This window comes from Piliocolobus tephrosceles, chromosome 3 (assembly GCF_002776525.5).
Source record: "Piliocolobus tephrosceles isolate RC106 chromosome 3, ASM277652v3, whole genome shotgun sequence".
NCBI lineage: Eukaryota > Metazoa > Chordata > Mammalia > Primates > Cercopithecidae > Piliocolobus > Piliocolobus tephrosceles.
The window spans coordinates 136,914,836-136,937,960 of record NC_045436.1 but is presented as its reverse complement, the minus strand read 5'-3'; the positions used below and the strand labels follow the sequence as shown (position 1 = coordinate 136,937,960).

At 39.4% G+C, this 23,125-nt stretch overlaps 1 protein-coding gene and 1 pseudogene across 1 annotated transcript in view; one reads left to right on the top strand and one right to left on the bottom strand.

Annotated features, from left to right (window-relative positions):
- CWH43 (cell wall biogenesis 43 C-terminal homolog) overlaps positions 1-21,569 on the top strand; it is a 31,038-nt gene extending 9,469 nt beyond the window's left edge. Inside the window, exons 6-10 of the mRNA XM_026455818.2 lie at positions 2,817-2,905; positions 8,056-8,313; positions 11,470-11,595; positions 19,896-19,975; positions 21,552-21,569. Of these exons, the coding sequence (XP_026311603.2) occupies positions 2,817-2,905; positions 8,056-8,313; positions 11,470-11,595; positions 19,896-19,975; positions 21,552-21,569 (571 nt within the window). The remainder of the gene's footprint in view (positions 1-2,816; positions 2,906-8,055; positions 8,314-11,469; positions 11,596-19,895; positions 19,976-21,551) is intronic.
- LOC111550938 lies at positions 19,077-19,841 on the bottom strand (annotated as a pseudogene).
- Positions 21,570-23,125: the final 1,556 nt, after the last annotated feature.

Here is a 23,125-nt window from a genome sequence, read left to right as displayed (position 1 = left end):
GTCTCCTAATTGTCTCTTTAGCAGAATCTTCTCCACATGGCTCCAGAATGATCTCTGTAAAATGCAAATCTGATTCCACCACTCCTTTACTTATAAGCTCTCAGCAGTTTCTCCCACAATACACTGGGAAAATACTGCCCCCAATTCTCCCACATGAGGTAAGTCCCCCTACTTACCTTTCCAAATGCGTTCTAATCTTATCCTCCTGCTTCACCTGAGCCGAACCCACTTGCAGTTCTCTGGAAGTGCCAGACTCTTCCAGTCCCCCCACTGCCTGGGCTTGCTTTACTGTCTTGATGTCCTGGTAAGCCCTACTCCCTTCAAAACCCAGCTCAAACATTTTCTCTGTGAATTCTTCTCTTATTATCACAGGGGATCCCTTCTTTATGCCACATACTATAATACTTCAAATCAATCAATTTTTGTATATGTGTTATATATGTGTGTACACACACACATACACATATATGTATCTGTTAGAAACTTTATTATTCTGTATTACAGATTTTAAAAAATATCTTTCTTCCTGTCCAGATACTAAGCCCCTTGAGGGCAGTGAATGGAAAAATGAATGAATATTGATTGCTTACTTTGTGTCAAGTACTGAACAAGGACGTTTGAAAATATTATTTCATTTAGAGTCTGTATCTTCCTCCATATCTGGGAGGAAGGCAGAGAAGAAAGAAAGGAACGAAAGGACAGAGGGGAAGGAAGAAGTTTATTCCTACGTGTTAAAGCTTAGTTTCCAGAGTTACTTGTGAGAACAAGCATACGTTTTGTGGCAGAGTAAAGGAAGAATTTTAATTGTAAATGGTGAGTCCTGGTAGCCAGGAGAAACTCACCATTCAACTCTGGGCCAATCATGTTACATCCCTGGCCTTGCCTTTCTCACAAGAAGAATGTAACTAAACTTCAGGGGGAAACTTTCTCACATATATAAAATGAGGGTTTGCTTTTCAGACATTTCCTAATCCTGTATGTTAGAGTGAGACATTGAAGATGGAAATGCAACTCACAAGACCAGCATTTCCCAAACTGTGCTGGTTTGGGAAGACACAGCGTCTTCCCTGTGAGATGCTGGTTTCTTGAGATGTTAATGAGAAAAAGAAAATGCTTCTACATCAAATAGGTTGAGGAAATAGTACATTTCAATCTTCCTTTCTTTGTACTTCACAGTGCATATCAGCATATTAGAGACATTTGGAGGTTTCCCAAAGTTATTTGAACATGGAATTCTCCTTTAGAACATCTATTAATACCTGACAGAGTAGGCGTGTTTCTCAGAACCTGCTTGAGAAATGTTGCGTTAGACCATCATCGCTCACCCTCATCATAGTAGGAATTGCTTTCTGAAATTCACCAGATTATACTTAAGGAAATGGTTCATAGGTATGTTTGATGGGGAAAAGGTGAGAGGGAGGCCCTGAAGGTGCTGAAAGGCCTTGGGAAACCAAAGGAGGAGTGTCGTCTGTGGCCCTGGGAGGACAAGGGAGGACAAACTGTGTCTTGGTCACATGTTCTGGCTTCTCCTTAGCCCACGCCAACACTAGTGACCCCATCACTCTTAGTGTTCTGTAGCACTTTCTGCCTTCTGATAATCTTCATTATTATTAGGTTTCACTATTTTGTCCAGGCTGGTCTCAAACTTCTGACCTCAAACGGTCCTCCCACCTCTGCCTCCCAAAGTGCTGGTATTACCGTCATGAGTCGCTCTGCCTGGCCCTATCTGCATTATTTATTAATGGTGTTTATTATAAGTCTCCCCCACCGGAATGTGAGCTCTATGGGAGAAAGGGATCGTTGTTCATTGATGCATCCCAAACACCTAGAACAGAGCCTGGCACGTGGTGGGCACTCAAAAATATTTGTTGTTGATTTGGCAGTAGAAAAATACCCACACTGTCCTTCATGGCCTCTTCTCACATCTGGTCTTCTGTAGCCCCAGGGTCATTCTTACACAGGTAGGAGCAGGTAGTAATATGGCTATGAGCCTCACCTCAGAGCCTGAGGACCTTTTCAGTTTCTTAGTCCTATGTGGGCTACTGTGTTTGACCTCAAGCAGGTTACTTACGTGCTCTTTCCCCCAGTATTCTCCTCTGCAAAATGGGGATAATATTAGCATTTACCTTACAGGCGCATGAGAATTAAATGAATAATAATTACAGAGGAAAATCTTAAAATAGTGCCTAATATATAGTGTATGCTATGTTTTTGAACCTAATTTATGTGACAGCTACTTAAATGAGTCCTATGTTCTAGCTATTATTATTTCTGGGTTTCCTTCTAAAGTTTAGTTAAATTTCTTTTTTCCTCCTTTTGCAACTTTTTGCCAAAATAGCAAAATAATAAAATCATTTGTGGTTGTTTTAAAAGACACACAGCTATCAGTTATTTATCAAGCTGACACTGGTCTTGGGAAGGCAGAGACTCTAGGCAAGAGCAGTATTGAGGTAGAGGAAAGAAAGAAAAAAAAAAACAAACTAAATAGAAACCATTCCAATGAGCTTTTCTTTTTGTTCTTGGCAGAGTCATTTAAAATGTTACATGACCAACATGGACTGTACTGAGAAAGCTTGGTTACTGCGCTTACATGATAAGTTGGCAGATAGCATTGATCTCATGGCGGAGTTTTGATTCCTTCTCTGTTCTGAATGTGTCTAATATTGGCTCCCAGTGGGCTCTCATGATCTCACCGGTTGTTCCACACACATTATTTCTTATATGTAACCAGAGGTGGGAGGTATATTTCTATTTTATATTCGGGACGATGAAATATTACTAACGTCACATGTCTTAGAGCATGTCCTTTTTCACAGAGGTGCAGTACTGCTGTGCTTGGCAAGTGGATTAATGCTTCCAGCTTGTTCGTGGTTTCGTGGTGCTGGTTTGATCTGGTGGGTTACAGGTATGTGGAATTTACCTGCAGATAAACCATCACTGAGCTTGGTTATCCAGTTTGTTTACAAGCATGCACAACTCAGCTGAAAGTAGATACAACCATATAAACATGTACTGTGGCCAAATGGGCTGTTGCAACCAGCAGCAGCAACTATAACGCAGATGTCACCAAGGTCACTGGTGACTGCTTGCTCTGAGTTCCTGCTTCCTTCTACCTCCGCCTCCCCTTCCTCCTGTGGCTGTGCTGCTTTCCTGGACTACACTGCCATAACACTACCTACTCTTAAAAATACATAAACAAGGCACATGTGTTAAGTAGCAGATTCATAAAAATTCTTGATTTTTAATTAAAAAATTTTTTATTTGTATAAATTTATGGGGTACAAGTGAGATTGATTGATAACTTTTAAGTTCAGGGGTACATGTGTAGGTTTGTTATATAAGTAAACTTGTGCAATGGGGGTTTGTTGTACAGATTATTTTGTTACCCAGGTAATAAGCCTAGTACCCGTTATTCTTCCTGATCTTCTCTCTCCTTCTACCCTCCTCTGGTAGACCCCAGTGTCTGTTGTTCCCCTCTTTGTGTCCATGTGTTCTCATCATTCAGCTCCCACTTAATGAGAACATGCAGCATTTGGTTTTCTGTTCCTCCATTAGTTTGCTGAGGATAATGGCCTCCAGCTCCATCCATGTTCCTGCAAAGGATATGATCTCATTCTTTTTTATAACTGCGTAGTATTCCATGGTGTATATTACCACATTTTCTTTATCCAGTTTACCACTGATGAGCATTTAGGTTGATTCCATGTCTTTGCTACTGTGAATAGCGCTGCAATGAACATATGCGTGCATGTTCATTTTGGTAGAACAATTTATATTCCTTTGGGTACATACCCAGTAATGGGATTGCTAGGTCAAATGGTGATTCTGTTTTGGGGAATTTTCACACTGTTTTCCAAAATTGTTAGACTAATTTCCACTCTCACCAGCAGTGAATAGGTGCATAGATTGGGTAGTGGTCAAGTCAGAGTTCTTAGGCGATCCCTCATCTGATGGATAGAGTGCACCCATTAAGTAATTCTCATGAATAGCAGATTTTACTGAGGAGATGAGGGCCGTGCATTGCCATGTTGCTAGTTGCCAGACTTCTTTCACTCTTCAAGATTCCTTGCTTTTCTGTGTTTCAAAAATGCCCTTTAGAATTCCATGATGAAGCTCCATTTCCCTTTCTCCTTTACATGTAACAGTGGAGCTCCCAGCCTTCCACCCAGTTTTAAGGTCCATGTCTGCTTACTCAAAGACCTGACCCATCTTTTCCCAGTTACACCCTTTAAGACCCCACAAGTATCAGTGAAGACAATCATGTTTTGGGCCGCCCTCTTCCCTCTCCCCTAGTCTTTGTGAAGAGGAGGGAGCATTGTACTTATTTTCCTATAATAGAATTATGCCAGCCCTCCTCCTTTCCCTTAGAAGGCAGTATTTAATGATTATAGTCAGGTTTGCTGACTCTAAGTGAAAAAACCACTTTATTATATAGCAAATACTATATTTGGTTTATGTGAAGAGAGATGAGATGTTGTTAATACATGTTAATTAAGCTGGTGATTCACAGTGGTACACTAGATGCTGTGTTTGAGAGACTGTATCAGTAATAGAAGATTTAGGATGACAACATAACAAGTGAATTTCTGTACATCATAAGCGCCATCACATTTGCCTGGAAATGTATGTGTAATCCAGATACATGGCTAAATCGATGAGATTAGCCAGGTCCTCTTCCTCCTGGAGCTATGTGAACACACTGTTGCAGTCTTGTTGAGCTGTTTGTACTTGCTTGTGTAGTTTTTGATAGGCATTGTATTTGGAGCCTGTGGAGGTTTGTGTGTACGTGGGAGTAATCTTTCTTCTCATCAGAGAGTTTATTTGTGAGATTCCTCAGGGAAAGAGCCAGGAAAATTCGTCAATGCTGAGTTTGCATTGAGCATATACAGAAGCTTCTTAATCTGCATATTACTTGGAAAAGGAAAAAGAAATGCATTGAGCATTTGTTCAGCATTTATATCATGCCTTTTCTCATAAAGTATAAGCAAAGTGCTTATTGGGCAGGTAGTTAACAGCTTCATTTTAACCTTAAGAACACAGAGAAATAGACTGTCAGTTAAAGAACAGAAAAGCTGTGAACCTATTGTGTTATACTTATTTCCCCAGACAAGTAAGGTCATATCCTTGAGAGTCAAACCTAATCTAGTTTTGCTGTCTCTCTGGAGTATTAAATAGTAGCCTTAAAGACTCTAAGAGAAGCAGATTTAAGGCTTCTAGAAGGCTGTTTGAAGTAGAAGAAAGCAGGGCCATAATTCACCAGCTTCATTTTCCTTTCTGATCATTTATTCACTTGCAATAAGTTGGAGCGCAAGCTTAATTATCTGGAGGTGGTGCCCACTTTTCACTGTGATTCATCTCTGGAAACCACACAATAAAGCAAGCTGTGGCCAAAGGAATCCTGTTTTCCCACTGTACAGTTTAAGTTGACAATCCCAACTGGAGACTCAGCATGAAATTAATTATGGCAGTGACTGAACAATTTCATACAAGCAAAGATACAGGTGCTTTAAATGTTGATAGCAGTTAAATTAGTAAAGCCAGAGTTCTATTTTTTAAAAAGGCTAGATATAGTAAACACATTGATAGGACCCCATTGTACTGTAGTGTTCGGATAATTTTACTACATGGAAAACTTGATTTATTGAAAACTTATATGTGAGTTATTATAACTGTTATTGAAATAGTTACCATTACTTCCACTTGATGTCTTTGATGTTGTACAGGTTTGGGGGAGATTATTGGGAAGGCTCAAACAAAAGCAGTTAAGGAATACAGTTAAGTGAAAAAGGTAAAGTGACTAACAGTGCATATCGCATGCTACCATTGGTGTACAAAAAGGAAGGGAAATGCATGCACATATTTATTTCTTTGTATGTGTAGAGTATCTCTGGAAGGATACAAAGGTAAGTGCTTACACTGGATTGGTTGCCTTCACTAAGGGGAACTAATGGGTGATGGGACAGAAAGCCCCTTTTGTAGCATTTGAATTCTAATTTTGAATTTATAACCTACTTAAACAGTACAATTTTGGCAGATTTAAGATATAAAGCCTATTTACAAATAGAAATAAAAATGATAACAGTCAAGATAAATTTGAGAGATGTTTTCATTCCCTCTAGATAATTCTCTGTAGTAAGACAAAGAGAACAATATTATTCTAACGTCTTTAGATTAGAATATCAAATTCAGGATCATGCTTTTAAAAACAGTCATTGTAAGCCAGTAAGTAAGAAAAATTCAACCTCACTAATAGTCAAATAAGGGCAATTTAAAATGTCATAGCATTTTTTACTTTAATTTGGTAAAGATTTTTGGCATTATTACATATATTTGGTAAATTTTTATCAAATTAAAGATGAAATTTTGGCAGGATTTAAGAGGTGTTGAGACTTGGCAGGTTTTCTACAGGAAGTAAAGACAAGTATTAGGTTTCCTGAAAGTTGCTTTCAGGAAAGCAACTGGTCACAAGTCATGACCTTAAAATACTTATGCCCCTTAACATAAGAGTTGTGTTGCTAAGAATCTGTTTTAAGGAAATAATAAGTAATGTGGCAAGGGATCATTGACAAAAAAATGTGTTCATCACACTGTTGTTTTAAAAGCTTGACATGGGAAGCTTCATAAATGGCCAGCAATAGGAAAATACTTATATTGTGGTGTATTTATCCAGTGAAGTATTATATGTACATTAAAATGTTTTAGAAAAAAATTATTTGCACTAATAAATGTTCCTGATATAATGTTTCATAAAAAGCAGCATATATAGTCTTTAATATGTGGTACAATTCCATTTATGTAAAAATACTTCTGTATATACACAGAAGATGACTTAGAAATACACAGAAATATTGGCTGTGGTCATCTCCATCTTAGTCAATCCTAAACTGTTTCTTTTCAGTTCTGTATTTTTAAAATTTCTAAAGCAAATAGGCATTACAGTTGTTTTATTTTAAAATGAAAAAATTCCATTGAGGATCTAGGTATTTGAAGATCTCCCTGTGGAGTTAAACTCCATGGTTTGTAGAGGACCTTGGAATCTAGTTCTCATGCTCATCTGAGAGATGTTCTTTTTGAAGTGGGGAGAAATAGGCAGTCAGGCAGGTGGCATTGCCCTGTGATGGTGCAATGGAGTGTACTGAACTTATTGAGCTATGGGGCATTAAGATGCTGGCTGGAGCCACTTTCTGCTTCCCACTGCTTTCTGGAGTTCTTGGCCCAAGTAGTGAAGAGTCTGCTGTAGCTAACCTTGAAGGGTGGGTCCCAATTATACAACATGGATTGGAATGTTTCAAAAATGCCATATTTTCTATGGAAAGGGATTATATTGATGGTCCCAAGATGGAGTGGACCCTGCAGTCCTATTTCAAAGCTGATTTCACAAGAATTGGGGGAAAGGTTATGTGACCTCTGCATTGGCTCAATAAACTAACACTTACAGAGTGCCTGCTGTGGATCAGACAGAATGCATAGCTACCGACACCTAGCAGGCTGTTGGGTGATGAATGAACTGATTGCAGAATTGCTCAAGCAGTGAGCCTACGAATGCTACCTCTTCTCTTGGGGCTGTGTGGTTGGAAAAGTCAATGTACCTCTTGTAGGACAGGAGGTAGCATTAGATGGACAGAAATTCCTTTAGAAGCCCCTTAACAGAAGTGTTCTAAAAACCACACTCTACCTGTTTTCTAATGTCCCGTATCCGATTGGTTAAATGTAATGGACATATTTTTGGTATTACAGATAATTTTAGTTTTTATTGCTGTTAGGATCTTAACAGCAATGACCTAAAAATGCCTTTTCCCCTCCTCCTGCCCTTTCTGAAGAAATAGCACTGAACTGAGATTTACTAGATCCACATTCTACCTCCAGTTGAGACAGTAACTGGCTGTGTGACATTGGGCAAATCACATTAACCTTGTCAGACCTTAGTTTTCTCATCTGTCTGGAGATTGGATCAGTATACCCCTAAGGTCTGTTCTGGTTCTAAAGGCTATAAATTGGTCATCCTCTAAGCTCAACTGCTTTCCTGTCTGATTCATTTCTCTCTCTCACAAACAGGAACAGCTTCAGCTGCGGGTCTTCTTTACCTGCACACGTGGGCAGCTGCTATGTCCGGCTGTGTCTTCGCCATCTTTACTGCGTCCCTGTGGCCTCAAGCACTTGGACACCTTATTAACTCAGGGACAAACCCTGGGAAAACCATGACCATTGCCATGATATTTTATCTTCTAGAAATATTTTTCTGTGCCTGGTGCACAGCTTTTAAGTTTGTCCCAGGAGGTGTCTATGCTAGAGAAAGATCAGATGTGCTTTTGGGTGAGTATACGTGAAAGGTCTGGATTAAAATAATTGCTCAAAAATATCCTTATGGACTGACCAGGATTTAGCACCTTATGTAACTGGTAGAAGTAAACAGGATGATCTAGGTTTCTTAATAAAATAGACTCTCTTGATTAAAACACAAAACCTGGAGGGATGTCTAAATTATAAATTAAAAACAAATGTCTTAATTTACCAGCGCATTTGAGTAATACTTATTGCTACAAAGGTCTTTTAAATTAATTAGTTGTAAAAAGATTCAGTCCATACTAAAGCATAACACTTGTGTTATATGATGTGTTAGGAAAAGGTATGATCATAATACTCATGCTGCCACTTCAGTGGTTGGCTTGTAAATATACATGGGGATTGTGATTTTTTGGGGTTCCCCTGAATTTCATTTATGAATGTTTTTTTGAAATGAGGTCTTACTCTGTTTCCCAGGCTGTAGTGCAGTGGTGTGATCATAGCTCACTGCAGCCTTGAGCTCCTGGCCTCAAGCGATCCTTCTACCTCTGCCTCCCAAGTAGTTGGGCCTACTAGGTGTGGGCCACCACACTCCACTAATTTAAAAAATTTTTGTAGAGATGGGGGTTTTGCTATGTTGCACAGGCTGGTCTTGAACTCCTGGCCTCAAGTGATCCTCCTGCCTTGGCTTCCCAAAGTGCTAGGATTACAGGTGTGAGCCACAACACCTAGACACTATCATTTTTATTTAAGGTATTTGTACCAAAAAATTCATGTATCTTAGTGTAAATGATAAACCTCCAAATCATAGCACAAATATATTTACCATTTTAGTAGTTATGAATTTGCATACCAAAATTATAATTTCATAAACTTAGTTCAATTTTAATATTTTAAAAATTGGCCTCTGGCAATAATAAAATTGTTGGTGTATACCAGGCATACATAAATCGAATGTTGTGAATCATTTAGATTACATAATTTAAGCTTAAGTAACATGTCAAGTTCTTCCACAAAATGTTTGAAAGATGAGGAGAAAAAAACATGTTAATAAGGGTTAAACTCGTTCGTTTGTTCAGTTATTCATTAAGAACATTAACACGATTTCACTGGTTATCTACATTTTGAAAAAAATATGATCATGTACCTTATGTTCCAGGAACAGTGCCAGATACTGAAGATTATTTCTTCACCTTTTTATCTGTATAAATTTGTGGGGTACAAGTGCAATTTTGTTACTTGTGTGGGTTGCATAGTGATTAAGTAAGGGCTTTTAGAGTATCTATCACCCTAACAGGGTACATTGTACCCATTAATCAATTTCTCATCACTGCCCCCTTTCCCACACTCTCATTCTTCTGGTCCACTTTATCTACCATTCCCAGCTGCTGAAATATTAAAAACATTCACTGTCCTTGCCTACCTGGAGCTTTAGTTGAATGGGGGAAACACCATATATAAAACGAGACAAATACTTAAGAAATTACAGTTGTGCGAGTGCTACTCAGGAGAAGTGAAGGCTTCTATTTGAGTTCTGTTTTTTTCTTTTTCTTTTTCTGTTGCTCCAGCTGGAGTGCAGTGGTGCAATCATAGCTGTGTATCCTTGAGCTCCCACCTCAACCTCCCAGGTAGCTGGGTCTCCAGGCTCACATGACCATGCCTGGCTGATTGTTATTTTTTGTAGAGATGGGGTCTCACTTTGTTGCCCAGGCTGGTGTTGAACTCTTGGGCTTAGGCAATTCTCCTGCCTTGGCCTCCCAAGGTGCTGGGATTACATCTACCTGGGTTCTGCTATAGTTCCCCTGGTGCCCTGACAGATATCCAACTACTCTGTACATTTTCCCATATGCTTTTCTATCCCATGAGCTAGACATCTGTCAGGACAGGCTGGTTTGAAAGACATATTTTAAAATTACATGAAATATTTTTGAATTAACTTGGAGAATTTGGTATTTCTGGTAAATACTCAAGCTTTTATCTAATGAGAGAAATACATTGCTGTCTTTCTTCTGTGGTAACCTTGGCTTTACAAACTTTGTATTTCTTCTGATTTCTTTCAGGTGTGTGTACTCTCCCCTGCTTTGTTTTCTTGTCCAATGCCCTGTTTTTTTTCTTTTACAAGCTTGCTTAGGGATCTGCCATGAGAATAAAACAAATGAAAGTAAGAGCTATTCCATGCATGAGTTTGTTTCTTTAGAATTTTATGAACGATGAGTTTTTTTTTTTTTTTTTAGTTTCTTCTCACTACTTACGGGATTGTAGAAACAGTGCATAATTACAGCTTCATACAACTAAGAACTTTAAAGAAAAATAAGAGTGATGTTATTTGATAAGGGCACAAAAGCCAAGAAATATTGATAATATTTAGAGTAGCTTTTAATACAACTGAGTTGAAAATAATCTTTATTATATCAGAATTTAGTTCTAAATTTATTTTCTGGGTTCCTCCTGCTGTTTCCTGGAAAATTGGATACTGCTGTTTTTGCTTGGCTTCTGACTTTCACTTGACATTTCTTAAATGCCTTGATTTCTTAATTTCCATATGGCAGCATATCTCTGTTTCCATTTTTATTGTGTATGGTTTTAGATGAAGTAAGTAAACTTTAAGTGTAAGCTAGTTTGCTGTGCATCCCAATTTAGCTCTACTTTATTGTCTGGTCTGTTGGCACACTGTGAATTCCGGCATGCATCCTCTGTGAGGCCTCTGTGGCCGGAGAACTCATATCCTGGGGCAGAATTATTGCAAAAAGCACTGTCATATTAAGAGCCTACATATGCTCCATTGTGATCCTCAACCTGGTGCATGGAAGGGCTCTTATTGCATCCCTATGGGAGCTCAGAAGATTTCACTGTCCACTGCCCAATCAACAGTCAGTCAGCAACACCTTCAGCAACCTAACAACTAGGAAATACTCAAGAAATTCAAAGAAATATGCATCAGGAAAAGGCTGGGGTCCTCTCACTTAAAGCATGATTCCTAGAACCCTATCTGATATTTTCCAGTTATCAAAGGCCAGTTATCCAGTTTCCAATTACCAAAGTATTTGCTTAGGTTTTGAGATAAATTAAATCAGTACATGAATTTCCAGGGTATGTTCCTTTAAAAGAAATCTCAGCTGCTGGAATACAACATTGGAAGGATTTTTGGATCAGAGTATAACGTATTCTTTCTTTCCCTTGTAACAGGGACAATCTTGTTGATTATTGGGCTGAATATGCTATTTGGTTCTAAGAAAAACCTTGACTTGCTTCTTCAAACAAAAAACAGTTCTAAAGTGCTTTTCAGAAAGAGTGAAAAATACATGAAACTTTGTAAGTATAGTTTTACATTCTTAAAAAATTAATTATATAAAATTCTAAATGTATGAAATTAAAGAGTATAATGGTCCCTCAGCTATCCTTCATCCAGTTTCAGCAATTCTCAACATTTTGCCATGTTGTTAACAGCTGTCTTCTCTACTTTTTTTAAAAAAATTATACTTTAAGTTCTAGTGCACATGTGCACAATGGGCAGGTTTGTTACATAGGTATAAATGTGCCATGTTGGTTTGCTGGACCCATCAACCTCGTCATTTACATTAGGTATTTCTCCTAATGCTATCCCTTCCCCAGGTCCCTACCCCATGGCAGGCCCCAGTGTGTGATGTTCCCTGCCCTGTGTCCATGTGTTCTCATTGTTCAATTCCCACCTATGAGTGAGAACTTGCGATGTTTGGTTTGTTGTCCTTGTGATAGTTTGCTGAGAATGATGGTTTCCAGCTTCATTCATGCCCCTGCAAAGGACATGAACTCATCTTTTATGGCTGTGTAATATTCCATGGTGTATATATGCCACATTTTGTTAATCCAGTCTATCATTGATGGACATTTGGGTTGGTTCCAAGTCATTCCTATTGCAAATAGTGCTGTAATAAACGTACGTGTGCATGTGTCTTTATAGTAACATTATTTGTAATCCTTTGGGTATATACCCAGTAATGGGATGGCTGGGTCAAATGGTATTTCTAGTTCTAGATCCTTGAGGAATCACCACAGTGTCTTCCACAATGGTTGAACTTATTTACACTGCCACCAACAGTGTAAAAGCATTCCTATTTCTCCACATCCTTTCCAGCACGTGTTGTTTCCTGATTTTTTAATGATTGCCATTCTGACTGGTTTGAGATGGTATCTCATTGTGGTTTTGATTTGCATTTCTCTGGTGACCAGTGATGATGAGCATTTTTTCACATGTCTGTTGGCTGCATAAATATCTTCTTTGGAGAAGTGTCTGTTCATATACTTTGCCCACTTTTTGATGGTTTTTTTTTTCTTGTAAATTTGTTTAAGTTCTTTGTAGATTCTAGATATTAGCCCTTTGTCAGATGAGTAGATTGCAAAAATTTTTTCCCATTCTGTAGGTTGCATATTCACTCTGATGGTAGTTTCTTTTGCTGTGCAGAAGCTCTTTAGTTTAATTAGATACAATTTGTCAATTTTGGCATTTGTTGACATTGCTTTTGGTGTTTTATTAATGAAGTCTTTGTCTATGCCTATGTCCTGAATGTTATTGCCTAGGTTTTCTTCTAGGACTTTTATGGTTTTAGGTCCTACATTTAAGTCTTTAATCCATCCTGAATTAATTTTTGTACAAGGTGTAACGAAGAAATCCAGTTTCAGCTTTCTACATACGGCTAGCCAGTTTTCCCAGGACCATTTATTAAATAAGGAACCCTTTCCTCATTGCTTGTTTTTGTCGGGTTTGTCAAAGATCAGATGGTTGTAGATGTGTGGTGTTATTTCTGAGGCCTCTGTTCTGTTCCATTGGTCTATATATCTGTTTTGGTACCAGTACCATGCAGTTTTGGTTACTGTAGCCTTGTAGTATAGTTTGAAGTCTGGTAGCATGATGCCTTCAGCTTTGTTCTTTTGGCTTAGGATTGTCTTGGCTATGCGGGCTCTTTTTTGGTTCTATATGAACTTTAAAGTAGTTTTGTCCAATTCTGTGAAGAAAGTCATTGGTGGTTTGATGGGGATGGCATTGAATCTATAAATTATCTTGAGCAGTATGGCCATTTTAATGATATTGATTCTTCCTATGCATGAGCATGGAATAGTCTTCCATTTGTTTGTGTCCTCTTTTATTTCGTTGAGCAGTGGTTTGTAGTTCTCCTTGAACAGGTCCTTCCCATCTCTATTAAGTTGAATTACTAGGTTTTTTATTCTCTTTGTAGCAATTTTGAATTGAAGTTCACTCATGATTTGGCTCTCTGTTTGTCTGTTATTGGTGTATAGGAATGCTTGTGATTTTTGCACACTGATTTTGTATCCTGAGACTTTGCTGAAGTTGCTTATCAGCTTAAGGAGATTTTGGGCTGAGACGATGGGGTTTTCTAAATATACAATTATGTCATCTGCAAACAGGGACAATTTGGCTTCCTCTTTTCCTAATTGAATACCCTTTATTCTTTCTCCTGCCTTATTGCCCTGGCCAGAACTTCCAACACTATGTTGAATAGGAGTGATGAGGGAGGGCATCCTTGTCTTGTGCTGGTTTTCAAAGGGAATGCTTCCAGTTTTTGCCCATTCGGTATGATATTGGCTGTGGGTTTGTCATAAATAGCTCTTATTATTTTGAGATACGTTCCATCATTACCTAGTTTATTTAGGGGTTTTAGCATGAAGCGCTGTTGAATTTTGTCAAAGGCCTTTTCTGCATCTATTGAGATTATCATGTGGTTTTTGTTTTTGGTTCTGTTTATATGCTGGATTACGTTTATTGATTTGCGAATGTTGAACCAGCCTTGCATCCCAGGGATGAAGCTAACTTGATCTTGGTGGATAAGCTTTTTGATGTGCTGCTGGATTCGGTTTGCAAGTATTTTGTTGAGGATTTTCGCAGTGATGTTCATCAGGGTATTGGTTTAAAATTCTCTTTTTCTGTTGTGTCTCTGCCAGGCTTTGGTATCAGGATGATGCTGGTTTCATAAAATGAGTTAGGGAGGATTCTCTCTTTTTCTATTGATTGGAATAGTTTTAGAAGAAATGGTACCAGCTCCTATTTGTACCTCTGGTAGAATTTGGCTGTGAATCCCTCTGGTTCTGGACTTGTTTTGGTTGGTAGGCTATTAATTATTGCCTCAATTTCAGAGCCTGTTATTGGTCTATTAAGAGATTCAACTTCTTCCTGGTTTAGACTTGGGAGGGTGTATGTGTCCAGGAATTTATCCATTTCCTGTAAGTTTTCTAGTTTATTTGTGTGGAGGTGTTTATAGTATTCTCTGATGGTAGTTTGTGTTTTTGTGGGATCGGTTATGATATCCCCTTATCATTTTTTATTGCATCTGTTTGATTCTTCCCTCTTTTCTTCTTTATTAGTCTTGCCAGTGGTCCATAAATTTTGTTGGTATTTTCAAAAAACCAGCTCCTGGGTTCATTGATTTTTTTGACGGATTTTTTTGTGTCTTTATCTCCTTCAGTTCTGCTCTGATCTTAGTAATTTCTTGCCTTCTGCTAGCTTTTGAATGTGTTTGCTCTTGCTTCTCTAGTTCTTTTAATTGTGATGTTAGGGTGTTGACTTTAGATCTTTCCTGCTTTCTCTTGTGGGCATGTAGTGCTATAAATTTCCCTCTTAACACTGTTTTAAGTGTGTCCTAGAGATTCTGGTACATCGTGTCTTTCTTCTTATTGGTTTCAAAGAACATCTTTATTTATGCCTTCATTATCTCGGTGGAGATACCTCTTTTATCATTTTTTACTACATGGTGTTAGGGTGTCAATTTTAGATCTTTCCTGCTTTCTCTTGTGGGCATTTAGTGCTATAAATTTCCCTCTACACAGTGCTTTAAATGTGTCCCAGAGATTCTGATATGTTGTATCTTTGTTCTCACTGGTTTCAAATAACATCTTTATTTCTGCCTTCATTTCGTTATGTATTCAGTAGTCATTCAGAAGCAGGTTGTTCAGTTTCCATGTAGTTGAGTGGTTTTGATTGAATTTCTTAGTCCTGAGTTCTAGTTTGATTGCACTGTGGTCTGAGAGACAGTTTGTTATAATTTCTGTTCTTTTACATTTGCTGAGGAGTGCTTTTCTTCCAACCATGTGATCAATTCTGGAATAAGTGCGATGTGGTGCTGAGAAGAATGTATATTCTGTTGATTTGGGGGTGGAGAGTTCTGTAGATGTCTATTAGGTCCACTTGTTGCAGAGTTGAGTTCAGTTCCTGGATATCCTTGTTAACTTTCTGTCTCGTTAATCTGTCTAATGTTGACAGTGGGGTGTTAAAATCTCCCATTATTGTTGTATGGGAGTCTAAGTCTCTTTGTAAGTCTCTAAGGACTTGCTTTATGACTGGGTGCTCCTGTATTGGGTGCATATATATTTAGGATAATTAGGTCTTCCTGATGAATTAATCCCTTTACCATTATGTAATGGCCTTCTTTGTCTCTTTTGATCTTGGATGGTTGAAAGTCTGTTGTATCAGAGACTAGGATTGCAACCCCTGCCTTATTTTTTTCCATTGTTTGGGAGATCTTCCTCCATCCCTTTGTTTTGAGCCTATGTGTGTCTCTGCATGTGAGATGGGTCTCCTGAATACAGCAAACTGATGGGTCTTGACTCTCTAATTTGCCAGTCTGTGTCTTTTAATTGGACCATTTAGTCCATTTACATTGAAGGTTAATATTGTTATATGTGAACTTGATCCTGTCATTATGATATTAGCTGGTTATTTTGCTCGCTAGTTGATGCAGTTTCTTCCTAGCTTTAATGGACTTTACATTTTGACATGTTTTTGCAATGGCTGGTACCTGTTGTTCCTTTCCATGTTTAGTACTTCCTTCAGGATCTCTTGTAGGGCAGGCCTGGTGGTGTCAAAATCTCTAAGCATTTGCTTGTCTGTAAAGCATTTTATTTCTCCTTCACTTGTGAAACTTAGTTTGGCTGGATATGAAATTCTGGGTTGAAAATTCTTTCCTTTAAGAATGTTGAATATTGGCCCCTACTCTCTTCTGGCTTGGAGAGTTTCTGCCATGAGATCTGCTTTTAGTCTGATGGGCTTCCCTTTGTGTGTAACCTGATCTTTCTCTCTGGCTGCCCTTAACATTTTTTCCTTCATTTCAACTTTGGTGAATGTGACAATTATGTGTCTTGGAGTTGCTCTTCTCAAGGAGTATCTTTGTGGCATTCTCTGTATTTCTTGAATTTGAATGTTGGCCTGCCTTACTAGGTTGGGGAAATTCTCCTGGATGATATCTTCCAACTTGGTTCCATTTTCCCTGTCACTTTCAGGCACACCAATCAGACGTAGATTTGGTCTTTTCACATAATCCCATATTTCTTGGAGGCTTTGTTTATTTCTTTTTACTCTTTTTTCTCTGAATTTCTCCTCTCACTTCATTTCATTCATTTGGTCTTCAATCACCGATACTCTTTCTTCCAGTTGATCAAGTCAGTTACTGAAGTTTGTGCATTTGTCATGTAGTTCTCCTGTTATGGTTTTCACCTCTATCAGTTCTTTTAAGGTCTTCTCTGCATTGATTATTCTAGTTATCCATTCATCCATTCCTTTCTCAAGGTTTTTAGTTTCTTTGCACTGGTTATGTAGTTCTTCCTTTAGCTCTGAGAAGTTTGATTGAGTGAAGCCTTCTTCTCTCAACTTGTCAAAGTCATTCTCCATCCAGTTTTGTTCCATTGCTGGTGATGAGCTGTGTTCCTTTGGAGGGGGAGATGCGCTTTGATTTTTTGAATTTCCAGCTTTTCTGCACTGCTTTTTCCCCATCTTTGTGGTCTTTGATGGTGGTGACATACTGATGGGGTTTTGGTGTGGGTGTCCTTTCTGTTTGTTCGTTTTCCTTCTAACAGTCAGGACCCTCAGCTGTAGGTCTGTTGGAGTTTGCTTGAGGTCCACTCCAGACCGTGTTTGCCTGGGTATCAGCAGCGGAGGCTGCAGAAGATAGAATATTGCTGAACAGTGAGTGTTGCTGTCTGATTTTGGCTCGGGAAGCTTCGTCTCAGGGGTGTACCCCACCGTGTGAGGTGTGAGGTGTCAGTCTGCACCTAGTGGGGGATGTCTCCCAGTTAGGCTACTCAGGGGTCGGGGACCCCCTTGAACAGGCAGTCTGTCTGTTCTCAGATCTCAACCTCCATGCTGGGAGATCCACTGCTTTCTTCAAAGCTGTCAGACAGGGGCATTTACCTCTGCCGAGGTTTCTGCTGCTTTTTGTTTAGCTATGCCTTGTCCCCAGAGGAGGAGTCTACAGAGGCAGGCTGGCCTCCTTGAGCTGTGGTGTGCTCCACCCAATTGGAACTTCCTGGCAGCTTTGTTTACCTATTTAAGCCTCAGCAATAGTGGGCGCCCCTCCCCCAGTCTCACTGCCACCTTGCAGTTAGATCTCAGACTGCTGTGCTAGCAATGAGGGAGGCTGTGTGGGCGTGGGACCCTCTGGGCCAGGTGTGGGATGTAATCTCCTGGTATGCCATTTGCTAAGACCCTTGGTAAAACACAGTATTAGGGTTGGAATTACCCGATTTTCCAGGTGTTGTGAGTCTCAATTTCCTTTGGCTAGGAAAAGGAATTCCCTTCCCCCTTTCACTTTGCAGGTGAGGCGATGCCTCACCCTGCTTCAGCTCTCACTGGTCGGGCTGCACCTGTGGACCAGCGCCAACTGTCTGACATGCCCCAGTGAGATGAACCTGGTACCTCAGTTGAAAATGCAGAAATCACCCGTCTTCTGTGTTGCTCATGCTGGGAGCTGGAGGCTGGAGCTGTTACTATTTGGCCATCTTGGGCGTGCCCCCCCTTTCATATTTTTTGCCTCTATGTTTTGGGCTGCACCTTGAACTAATTCTCTATTCAGCTTGTCTAATTCAATTGTCTTTGAATTTCTAATTTCAATTATTATAATTATCTTTTTATTTCTAGAACTCTATTTGATTTCTTGAAAAAATTTTCTGATTGCTTATTTTAGTCTCATGTTCCCTAGTCATACTTTTGAATACCCTCCTTTATTTTTGTAAATATAATAAGCGTACTTGTTTTATATTCTGATTCAGAAAGTTCCAACATCTGTCTTTGTGGGCTTGATTCTGCAGAGTATTTTTTCCTTTGTTTCCTGCTCATGGAAACTTGTTTTCTTGTATGTTTTATGACTTATTTTTACTTTAAGCTCATAGTCCTTGGAACATTTTTCGGGAAAATTCTTGAAACCTGAGTTTAAAGAGTGGTTGATGTATACATGTCACACATGAAAATTAACTCAAGAACTACACAGTTCCCCTTTGCACAAAATCATTGGCCAATAAATTCAATGATTTTATAAACCTTGTTATTTAAAAACAGATTTAGTTGTTTTTTTTTTTTTTTCCTAGTGCCATGTGTTTATTCCCTCCCACGTGAGTGGTTCACATACAGAGCCCACACAGGAGTGGGCACCATGGAATAGGGCAGCATTCCTGGCTTCTGAGGGAAGGATCTTGGCCTCGCAGTGTAAGAAGGGAAAGGATGTTTTATCTCCTGCCCTCACTAGGGCCTACGGGACCCAGGAGCAAATTCCACCCCTTCCACCTCTCAGCCAAGGAGAAGCCACCTTGGTGACATTTAGTTCCAACCGTTATAGTAAGTGGAGAAGGGATTGGCCTGGTCCCAACCATTACACGGTGAAGATATAAACAGTAAAGGAAGGTATAGTTTGGATGAGGCCACAAAAGAGGGCAGATGACACCATCAGAAGCTTGTGCAGGGGAGGGACAGTGACTGGGCTTCTGGGCTGCTTAGTCCCTGGTTTGGCAGGAAGGGTATGGAAGATGGGTGGGGCTCATTGTTTGGCATTGATATCCACGAATTCAGGCTTGAGGGAAGCACCACCCAGGAGGAAGCCATCCATGTCAGGCTGGCTGGCCACCTCCTTGGTCACAGAGCCTCCATAAGTGATACAAGTGCTCCAAGCCACATCAGAGATGTTGGATTTAAGACATCCTTGGAGCTTCTTTTGTACTTCCTGGGCCTTTGGGGTGTTGCAGTTTTGCCAGTACCAATGTCCCACACAGGCTCATAAGCCAGGACGACCTTGCTCCAGTCCCTCACCTTATCTGCGATGACCTTTGTCTGCTCGAAAACAACCTTCTTGGTGATGCCAGCTTCCCTTGCATCTAGCTTCTTCTCAATGCAGGTGATTACTCCAAGTAACTCTGCCAGAGCATGGGCCACTTTCTGCCCAATCAGTTCATCTGACTCCCCAAAGACATACATTCTCTCTGAGTGCCCCAGGACCATCTGGCTCTGCAGTCTTTGATTATGCCAGGGCTGATCTCCCCAGTAAAGGCCCCACTAGTCACTTTCTAGCAGTTCTGCACAGGCACAGCAATCTTGGGATCTAGCTTCTGCTGGGTGAAGTTGGTATAGGCAGTGGGGGGAGAGCAAACCACTTTGGTGTCAACTGGCACCTTGGTCACATTCAGTGCCAGTGAGCTGCCCAAGACTCTTCTTCCGCCCATTCATTTTCCAGTTCCCCTGTCATGAAGAACTTCTTGAAGGGCACCGCAGCACTGGAGATGAGGCACTGAAGGTCAGTGTCAGCAAATTTATTTTATTTTATTTATTGAAAAATAAATAATTATTTCTTTTTTCTGTTTAGTTCTGTGGCTGCTTGTTGGTGTGGGATTGTTGGGGTTAGGACTACGGCATAAAGCCTATGAGAGAAAGTTGGGCAAAGTGGTAAGTAATTAAAAACCTTGAAATAGAATTTTATATGGTATATATATGTGCATATATTTGTACATGTTACCATTCTGATTGAACCTCAATCTGAAGACTTCAGAGCCCTGGACCCTATCCTCTAAACCCTTATGTGCCAGACTGATAAGATAGTGGGATTATTTTATGAAGTTGGGTTCTTGGAATAGGATAGGCCCATATACTAGGGACAAATTGTTGATGATTTTGTTTTATGGAGTTATTTCTGCCATTCATGATTTAACATATCTAAACTATGTGTATTAGTTTGTTCTTGCACTGCCATAAAGAAATACTTGAGACTGGGTAATTTATAAAGAAGAATTTTAATTATCCCATGGTTCTACAGACTGTACAGGAAGCATGGAGGCATCTGCTCAGCTTCTGGGGAGGCCTCAGGAAACTTGCAATCATGATGAAAGGCATACAGGGAGCTAATTATCTTTTTTTTTTTTTTTGAGACGGAGTCTTGCTCTGTCGCCCAGGCTGGAGTGCAGTGGCCGGATCTCAGCTCACTGCAAGCTCCGCCTCCCGGCTTTAGGCCATTCTCCTGCCTCAGCCTCCGGAGTAGCTGGGACTACAGGCGCCGCCACCTCGCCCGGCTAGTTTTTTGTATTTTTTTTGGTAGAGACGGGATTTCACCGTGTTCACCAGGATGGTCTGGATATCCTGACCTCGTGATCCGCCCATCTCGGCCTCCCAAAGTGCTGGGATTACAGGCTTGAGCCACCGCGCCTGGCCGCTAATTATCTTACATGGTGGAGCAGGAACAAGAGAGAGAGGGGATAGGTGCTACACACTTTGTTTGTTTGTTTGTTTTTGATGGAGTCTCACTCTGCTGCCAGGCTGGAGTGCAGTGGTGTGATCTTGGCTCACTGCAACCTCTGCCTCCCAGGTTCAAGCAATTCCCCTGCTTCAGCCTCCCAAGTAGCTGGGACTACAGGCAGTGTGCCAGGACACCTGGCTAATTTTTTTTTTTTTTTTTTGTATTTTAGTAGAGATGGGTTTCACCATGTTGGCCAGGATGGTCTTGATTTCCTGACCTTGTGATCTGCCCACCTCCCAAAGTGCTGGGATTACAGGTGTAAGCCACCACACCTGGCAGGTGCTACACACTTTGAAACAACCAGATCCGATGAGAACTCACTCATTCACTATTACAACACCACCAAAGGGGGGTGTTTTATCATTTATTTATTTATTGGAGAACAGTACTGAGGGTATGGTGCTAAACCATTCATGAGAATTCCACCCCCATGATCTGGTCACCTCCAGGCCCCAGAGATTACAATTCAACTTGAGATTTGGTAGGGACACAGATCCAAACCATGTCACTATGAGATAAGAAACTATTTTGTATTGGACTTTCTGTTCTTCTTGGTAGATATTGCTGAAGATAGCAATGTGAGATTCTTTAGGAAAACTCTTACAGATAATTCTTGATTTTGCACACTATGGGTAGCTTATGCCTTGACAGGTAGTAAAACTTTTCTTGTCTCTTTCTTTCCTCTCTTGCTGTCTGCAGTTTTAAATGTTTTAATATCCTTTTCTCTTTTAGAACAGTTGGCAGAAATGAGAATAAGCAATTGAAGGTTGTGCTTTCTATCTGATCTGATAAAAAGTCTAGTGTATTTCATAATGCAGACAGAGGTACAGTTTTGGTTAAAATAGAAATTGTTGAGGGTTGACTTTGAATTTTAGCAGTCTGTACTACCAGGAACATTCATTTTGATTAAAAAGCTACACTGAGAACATAGACCATTTTTCTCTTCTTGATCTTTGTATGTCCAGTAACTTACAGAGTGCTTGGTAGGTATTCAGAATTAAGTAACTATTTCTTAATAAGTAGATAATAGTAGACAATCATTACATGTTCCTTTAGTTGTTGGTCATTATTATTGCAACATTATGTCCATCAGAAAAGGATACCTAATGTATCCAGGAATTCTTTTGGAAGGAATTATTTGAATTGGATTTTTTTTTTGATAGGTGAAAGAACCTGGATTTATTTCTCTTTATTTCACTCTAGAAAAGTATACATACCCAACTGGAAAATTGTCTTTACTGTTTATTAGCATTTTAAAATTAAATTTAATTGAGCCTTATCTATTGTCATCAACTTGTAAACAAAAGAACATGATACTATTATGCTTATCATTAGCAATTCAAAATCTTTAAAGAAAAGCCAGACTTTATAGAACATTAAATGCAGTATCAGCCTTAATTATATTAACTAAATTATGTTACCTATTGCTGCTCTCTAACCTGAAGGGGAAATTAGGACCTAAAATAGACTGACTTGGCCTGTATCAAACTTGCATGCTCTTGAGTTGATGTTATCATGAGGCTCCCTGGGTATTTCCAAATTGGAGACATCTCAAGAGTAAGTAGCATCACTCGCAGGGATACCTTCAAATGTTCTTTAACATTAATAAACTATAGGTAATTTAGGTAATTGTTGACCTGGTACACAAACTTGAAAGTTGAACTTACCAGGTAGCTTGATTAGCTGATACGATTGGACCACATGAAGAAAATTGATTTCCAAAGAGGAGAATGAATAACTAAGGATTATTTCACACTCTTTCTATAAACTTTAGTAGAGCACTATGATATACTGTATTAACATTCTGAACTATCACATGTTAATAAGAAAATTCATTCACAGACAAAGTATTTATTATGTGCCAAACACAATCTTAGGTATAAAGGATACAAAAGCAACTAAAACATGGTCCCTGACTGTAAGAATAAACTCTCCTGTGCCCTTAGAGAATGGCAAAACTGAAAGGAAGTATACTATAATTATGGTATTACAAAGCAAAGGTGATGGAAATTGAAGTAGTCCTAGAAAGAAGGCTATGGAATATCATGAGTGATTGTATAAAACAAAGAAGAAAAGATTACCCCCAGGTTTTCAAATTATGTTTGAGTCATCCGCCGAACATTTATGCAATTTCTGCCATGTCCAGGCATGCTTATGGATGCTGGAGAGCCTGTATGGCACCAAATGGACAAGGTCTTCCTTCTTATAGAGATAATATTCATGTGGACAAAGAAAAACAATACACAAATATGTTTTTGAAAAACAAGATAATGTCAGCTACAGATAAGCACAATGAAGAAAATAAA